The sequence below is a fragment of the Vombatus ursinus genome, unplaced genomic scaffold (genome assembly GCF_900497805.2).
Source record: "Vombatus ursinus unplaced genomic scaffold, bare-nosed wombat genome assembly UNPS02014773.1, whole genome shotgun sequence".
NCBI lineage: Eukaryota > Metazoa > Chordata > Mammalia > Diprotodontia > Vombatidae > Vombatus > Vombatus ursinus.
The window spans coordinates 15,030,576-15,038,329 of NW_020954551.1; the positions used below are offsets into that span (position 1 = coordinate 15,030,576).

At 37.3% G+C, this 7,754-nt stretch overlaps 1 protein-coding gene across 1 annotated transcript in view; it reads left to right on the top strand.

Annotated features, from left to right (window-relative positions):
• TAFA1 (TAFA chemokine like family member 1) overlaps window positions 1-7,007 on the top strand; it is a 510,220-nt gene extending 503,213 nt beyond the window's left edge. Inside the window, exons 4-5 of the mRNA XM_027864134.1 lie at window positions 49-173; window positions 6,990-7,007. Coding sequence (XP_027719935.1) covers window positions 49-173; window positions 6,990-7,007 — 143 coding nt within the window. The remainder of the gene's footprint in view (window positions 1-48; window positions 174-6,989) is intronic.
• The last annotated feature ends 747 nt before the right edge of the window (window positions 7,008-7,754 follow it).

The window sequence follows — 7,754 nt, forward strand, 5'->3', positions numbered from 1 at the left end:
CTCTCTTTCTCTCTTTCACCCTCCCTCCCTCCCCACCTTTCTCTCTAGCTTCCATAGTGATTGGAAAATGGTGGTGTGAGATGGAGCCATGTCTCGAAGGAGAAGAATGTAAGACTCTTCCTGATAACTCTGGATGGATGTGTGCGACTGGCAATAAGATCAAGACCACACGAGTAAGTGCGTTTATTGTGATTTACATGCCAAAGTACAGCAGGGCATTCACAGATGGCTCACTCCTTGTATGTATGTCCCATAGATGTGTTCCAAGAAAGACCCAAACTGGTGAGGAGTGTTGATGACTCAGAAATTTGATACTCCAGTGGTCCCACATCATATATCTATCACCAAACCTTACTCAAACTCTCAATACATTGCACAAGAAAAAGCCGCCTTTACTGACTTACTAAATGTCTTTGCTTTCAGATTAAAAAGGAAAATGGAAGGTTGAGATAATTATTTAAATAATTGAACCAACATATCTTTATACTTTGCTCAAGTTAAGTCCGTAATAGAACAGAGGGTTGTTCTAAATTGTCCAGATGAGTGCTTAACCATTCCACTACAGATACTAGTCATTCATTCATTCATTCATCGAGGACCATTATGTGGTACAGTGAATAGAATATTGTACTAGGAGCCAAGAAGACCTTGGTTCAGCTTCTACCACTGACACTTACTAACTTTGTGACTCTGGAGATGTATCTCACCTTATTTCCTCATGTGTAAAATTGGGTTAATAATAACACCTTCTTCCAGGGTTGTTGTCAGGATCAAATAAAACAATATATAAAACTCTTTGCAAACTTTAAAGCACTATAAAAATGCTAGCTATTACTGATTCAACAAGCATTTATAAAGTACCTACAGAGCTCCAGGCATCATGCAAGGAGCTGGAAGTGCAAAGATAAAAATGAAAATGGTCCTGACCTTCAAGAAAACATTGCCACACTTTCCTGAAGTCTGTTAAAGCTGTAGTAAAATCTTTTGTAATTTTTTTGACTGAAAAGCCTTTTATGAAAAGGTAATAACTTAATTTCTTCATTCTTAATATTTTGAACTTTTTCCAGGTATTGAATTCTCTTAAAGCAGGGCCCACCTATAGAAGTACCAGCTAGTTTTTACCTCTACCACCACCACACTGCCATACCTAGAATGTAATCTCCCCGGGGGAAGGAAATTGTTTCATTTCTTGTCTTTGTGCCCCCAGTACCAAGCACAGCAGCTGACATACAAGCACTTAATAAATGCTTCTTGATTTATTGGTCAATTGATTAAATGACTTAAAGGGACTGCTTTATTAGTCTTCCCATATCCAGTGCCTAGCTTAGTGTTTGGTACATAGTATGTGCTTAATAAATGCATGTTAAAATGAATTCAATTGGATTGAATTGGTGTTTACATCAATATGTCAAGGATCTATGAGTCCATAGGTACAGAAATTTCCTCCACTAACTCAGAACTATATACAACTCTAACTTAATGAATTATAGAGTTGTCTAAAGCTCTGACAAGTTAAGTGACCCACCCATGGCTGCACTGGCAATATCAGAGGCAGAATATCAACACAGGTCTCTCATACTCCAAGTCCAGAACTCTATCCACCAAAATAGTAGCTCAAAATTTTTTTTACCTGTTCCCAATTTTTTTTAACTTTTTGTGAAACCTAATTAAATGATTACATTCTATTCAGCCAACTCTACTATTACTTAGAAATGCTAAATCAACTTGAAAAAGAAAAAAAATTGAAGCTGCAGTCAACAAAAGTGATTTGGGGAGTGAAGGGAAGAGGACAAGGGAAAACCTTCAGATAATTGTCCAGTTGGGCAGCCCCCTTTCCCACACCTTCACTTAATGCCATGTCCACAGATGACTTCAGAGCCAACATAACCTCATTAGAATTCACCCATAGACTCTCCGGCAGCTCAGTATGGATTATTTTATTTCATTTAAATGAGATACCTACTGACCAAAGTGCTCAGAAATGAGAACCATTCCTGCAGCCAGCCCACAGGAACCATTTTAATTAGATGCAGCATGGTGGATTCTGAGGTTTCCTTTGGTTACGTTTGACTTGGAAACAATTTTCCTAAAAATCCAAGGATACCTCTATAAAATGATTTTGTTTAAACTCCCATCACTTGTGACTTCTTTGCCACCACTCTACACCCAGTAGGTTTGGAAGTTTTGATTTGTTTTGTAATCACTCTGTTGCTCTTTTTTATTGCCCAATGCCTGTTTTCTTCCATGTTTGAAAATAGGAATCTATCATCTTTTATTAAAAAAAAATAAATAAATAGATCAAGGAGTAGAAAGAACATTCAGCCCAGACATCAGAAGGTCCAGCATTCTAGTCTTTATTCTGGTCTGTGAACATTGCCTCACTGGGCCTCAGTTTTTTAATTTGTGAAAGGAGAGAGTTCAACCTGAAGACTCCTAGCTTTACTATTCTAAAATTCTATGAAACTTTTGAAGCCATTCAGGAGTATGGTAATGAGGACCTGTACATAGGAGGTGGCAACGGGAACTGAGACTATGGGATCAATAGAATGGGTCTTCCCACTCCCTCCTTCCACCCATCCCTCACAGCTCTGCCATACTTTCTTCCATATATAAAGATCTGGTTGTACTGTATCTCTGCAGAAAACTCCATGGCTCCCTACTGAATATAGTATTAGTTTCAATCTCCATGACATTCGAAGCCAGAAATAACCTGGCACCACTCTCATATTACTCTTTTCCATGTAATTTACAGTATAGCCAAACCACTAATTATCATCCCCTACCCATGCCAGTTTGATCACCTCTGTGCCTTTGTTGACCTTAATCCCTACTTGTCTATTTGATTCCTGCTCATTCTTTAAAATTCACTTCAAATGTCGTCTCCCTCAAGGAACACTTTTTGTTACCCCAGTGGTTAATCATCTTCCCCCTTAGATATTATAAAATTACTTAGTTTACTCTTGTGGTCTTACTCTAATGTTTGTGAACTTTTTATTATTGTAGATATTTAGATACCTGTCAGATCTCATCACTAAGCTAAAAAATTCAAGCAGACTAGGGACTATGTCTTAGGTAAACTTTGTATCTTCCCTAGCACACAATAAATACTTCATAATTATCTATTGAATGTGAAATCCAAAACAATGTAAACTATTTCATAATGGAAACAAGTGAAATTCCCCAAAGCACCAAATAGAACAATATCTTTGGAATAAAATATCAGTGACATGAAAAAATCCTGAGTTGATTTTTATAGTTTATATTATTCAATATTATTATACATTATTGTTTTATACATAATTATATAGCATATGTTATTGTATTGTGCATAATTATATATTGTATATCATTACTATATTATATAATTTATATTATTTCAATTAATCAAAAATTTATTAAGGGTCTATTATATGCCAGGAGCCATGAGAAAAAAAAATGAAACAGCCCTCTTATCTCAAGGATCTTAATTCTATCAAGACTGATAAATCCATATATAAGTACAGAATAAATACAAAAGAAACCCAAATTACTTAAACATAAGGTAATCAAAAGATATTGAGCAGCTACATGACACAGTGACTAAAGCGCTGGACCTGGAGTCAGGAAAACCTGAGTTTAAATCCAGCCTCAGACATTTACTAGCTGTGTGACCCTGGACAAATAACTTACTCCTGTTTGCCTCAGTTTCCTCATCTGTAAAATGAGTTGGAGGAGAAAATGGGCAAAGCACTCCAATATCATTGCCAAGAAAACCCAAAAGGGGTCACTAAGAGTCAGACACCACTAAAAACAATTAAACAAGAGAAAGGTATTGCATTAGCAATTTAAAGGGGATAAGGAAAGTGTTTCTTACATCTTGCAAGCAATGTAAGTAAAAAGATTTGTGTGTTGTGTCTATATGTCTTTTTACATATATATTTACCGGACCTCAGCAGAATGCCTTGTAAAGTCATCCCTGGACCAAAAGTCCCAAGTTTGAAGCCTGGCACTCTCCCTTATTATTTGTGGGACCTGGGGCAGTTCACCTAATCTCTCTGAGCATGTTAGGAAACATTGATACACAGGAGAGCATTCCAAAGATGGTGATCAGAATAGTGAAGAATTGATTTGAGTATCATCTGAAGGGACTGGGAATGTTTCCTCTGGAAGACCTTAGGGGAACATCAGGACCCTTCGCTCAGATTTTGCCCTATTGGTGAACAAGGGCCTGGAACCCCGACCTTCTCCATAGTTCCCCATGATCCTTCAATCCCCCATTCCAGCTGGAAAAAAAACCACACTTCCAAGCAAATTCTGCTGCGAATACAGGATTACAGGTTGAATGACCTCTTGTTTGACTGTATAGTGGATTATTATTATTATTAGACTAGATGGTTTCTGAGGTCCATTCCATCCCTAAAGTTCTGTAGCTCTGTGATGCTCATTTTCTTTAGCTATTGAACATAGATAAAATAAAACAAATATGGCAGCCAATTCCATTTCTTGAACATAACATATTAATATTTAACCCAGCTCAGCCTTCTTCACTATCTAGAGTTTCTTTAATTTCCTTTTCATTAATAGGAGACTAGCTGACTAAAATATTGAGTAGAAATGATTTGCAATGGGGCTTTAGGGTATACTTTAATTTACTCTGTATTCTTTTTTCCTCATTTACTTTATCAACAACAACAATATGGTGGGCTAGGGACTTCAAAGTCAACCTCTCTAATGTATCTCCTCTTCTTCCGCTCTCCCTCCCACGTGGACGATACATTTATTAAGCACTTAACTCTATGCCAGGCAGTGTGCTAAATGCTGGACTATGACAAACACTCTAAATGCTGGGGATATAAAAATAAAAGTGAAACAAGACTAATACCGATACTGACTACTAATAATAGCAATATTAATAATAAACAATACTTATATCTTAGGTGATGTGAGAATAATGATAGCTAACACTTTTATAGCCCCCTAAGGTTTGCAAGGCACTTACACATATTATCTCATTTAATTCTCAAGACAACCCTGTGAGGTAGATGCTACATTATTCCCATTGTATATGTGAAGAAATAAAGTCTAAGGTTAAGTGACTTGCCAGGTTCATGCAGCCAGTTAGTATCTAAGAAAGGATTTGGATCCAGTTCCAGCTCTCTAATAACTACATCATACTACCTCTCATAAATAAGTAGTATAGTGGATAGAATGCTGGTCCTGGAGTCGGGAAGATCTGAGCTCAAATCCAGTTTCAGACACTTACTAGTTGTGTGATCCTGGATAAATCAATTAACCTCTGTTTGCCTAAGTTCCTCAGCTGTAAAACAGTCGTGAGGATCAAATGAGACAATATTTATAAAATGCTCAGCACTGTACCTGGCAGATAGTAAGTAGTATATAAATGTTTATTCCCTTTCCCTAACCTAATGAAAATTCAGATACTTTACACATATTGATTTCTTGTACATAATAGGCACTTTGCACATTTTCAGTGGATGTTGCTGAATGAGTTGAAACATCAAAACACAGCCTAAGTAATTCCTTCACTTTCTTGGGTTGGACGATGGTGGGGAGAGGGTGGTGGGTGAGATGTGCCTCCAAGATCTCACTCGGTACTATAAATCCTATGATTATCTGATCTTCTTACTGGTCTTCTTAAATATATACCAAACCCTCGTAGAATGACAGAGAACCAATATGACATCATTAAGAACAGGTCACTCCATGGGGCAGTTAGGTGGTGCAGTGGATAGAGCACTGGCCCTGAAGTCAGGAGGACCTGAGTTCAAATCCGGCCTCATACACTTGACACTTACTAGCTGTGTGACCTTGGGCAAGTCACTTAACCCCATTGCCTAGCCAAAAAAAAAAAAAAGAACAGGTCACTCCATTCTTAACCTCATTTCCCTTTTTGGCAGGATTACTAAACTAGTAGAGAAGGGAAATGTGGAAGACATGTTTTTTTCTAGATGTTAGAAAAGCTTTTAATAAGGTTTCTAATGTTATTCTTGTGGAGGAAATGGAGAGGTACTTGAAAGCCCTTTAAGTACTTGAAGACAGCTTTCATGGCCAACCCTCCTCATCTTCTCTTCTTCTCAACTTCTCAGCTAATCCTCCAACAGCATAGTTGAGAGGCCATTCACCATCCTGATCACTCTTCAGCTTATTACTGCCTTTCCTAAAAGGTGGGCACCTAGAACTGATTCTAACACTCCACATATGCCCAAGGCAGAGTATAAAGGGACTGCAATCTCGCTAATAATCACCCAGGCAGTAAAAGAAGCTCATCAAGGATGTGGGCAATATTTGGTAAATAACAATATTACCCCATTAAAATTAATTAATCTCTTTACTCTTATTTTTTGCATGTATATGAGTGGTAAACTCTATAATCCATTGCATTTAATATTGAACAGGGAGTATGGGAAGGTTTCTTAAAAGCCAAGGAATATGAGGAAGAAAATGGTTGGGAACTTTGTCCTGTCCCACTCTTAAAGCAGTCTAAGTTTGTATTAGCTTTCTCAGTGGCCATATAACCCTCTTGAGTCACATGAGGTTTGCAGTTAACAAAAATCCCTGGATGATTTCCACATGAATTGTTGTCTGACCACACCTCCCCACTCGTGAAGTTCATTTTTTTCAACCCATGTTTAGGACTTTACATTCATTACTCTTAAATTCCTTCATATTGGATTTGTCCCAATAGTCTAGTCTGTCAAAATCTTCTTTAATCATAACTGAAAAACTCAAGGACAGCTTCTTGAGTCACTTCTGCAAAATAGCACAAGCTTTCTTCTTTGGTCCTTTCACCCAGGAGCAGAGTAGTGCTAACAACAGTAGCTAACATTTGTACAGCCTTTAAAGTTTGCAAAAGTCTGCAACAGATTTTCTCTTTTGCCTCACACAACATTTTTGTAAAAGCTCCCAAGAGGTACAACTTACCACAAAGTCTCACTTTCTTATACAATGATAATTTATGATAATTTACTCTTTTTTTAAATCAATTTCAGATTCATCCGAGGAACTAATGGACCCACTCTTTGGATGTAGTGAAACGAAGCCACCACTACATAGGAAACAACATGTTTTAAAAATTCAAACCATCTTAAGCATTTTCAAGCCAAATGGATTTCTTATTTGCACTCTGACTGGTTACCAGCTGATCACAGTGCTGTCACTGTGTGTAATGAAATGTCCCATGGTGAAAACACCCAGGGTTTTGGCAGCATGGCAGAAGAAAACATGGAAGTTTTGGGGTTTTTGTGATTATGAAGTATGAACAACTGTCTTATAATTTGGAGCTACAGTTTACTTTCTACCATTTAAAAATATATATAATATTTTGAAATATAACATATTCTCTTCAAGAAACAAACAGTACCACACGCCAATGAAGCTTACTTACCATGGTTTTTTGTTTGTTTGGGGTTTTTTTGGTTGGTTTGCTTCTTTTTTTTTCCTCTTGGGATGGAAGACCTTTGGAGAGATCTAGCAATCACACCAAAATGGTCAACAGTAGTTGGTCTCCCGGAATTCAAGGAAGCACCAAGATTCTTCATCAAGGGCTTCCTTCTGCTTCTACTCAATCACTAAAGGAAATCCATGGTTGTCTTTTCTTGTGTTCTGAAGGCTTTCTCCCTTGTGCAATACTAGCATGCTGGCTTTGCTCTCATAACCATACTTTGTATTCTATTGATATATGATGACAGTTCTTAACCTCTTCGAGGAAAATATTTTTAGAATTATTAGCTACTCCACTAAGGAGAAAATGAAGA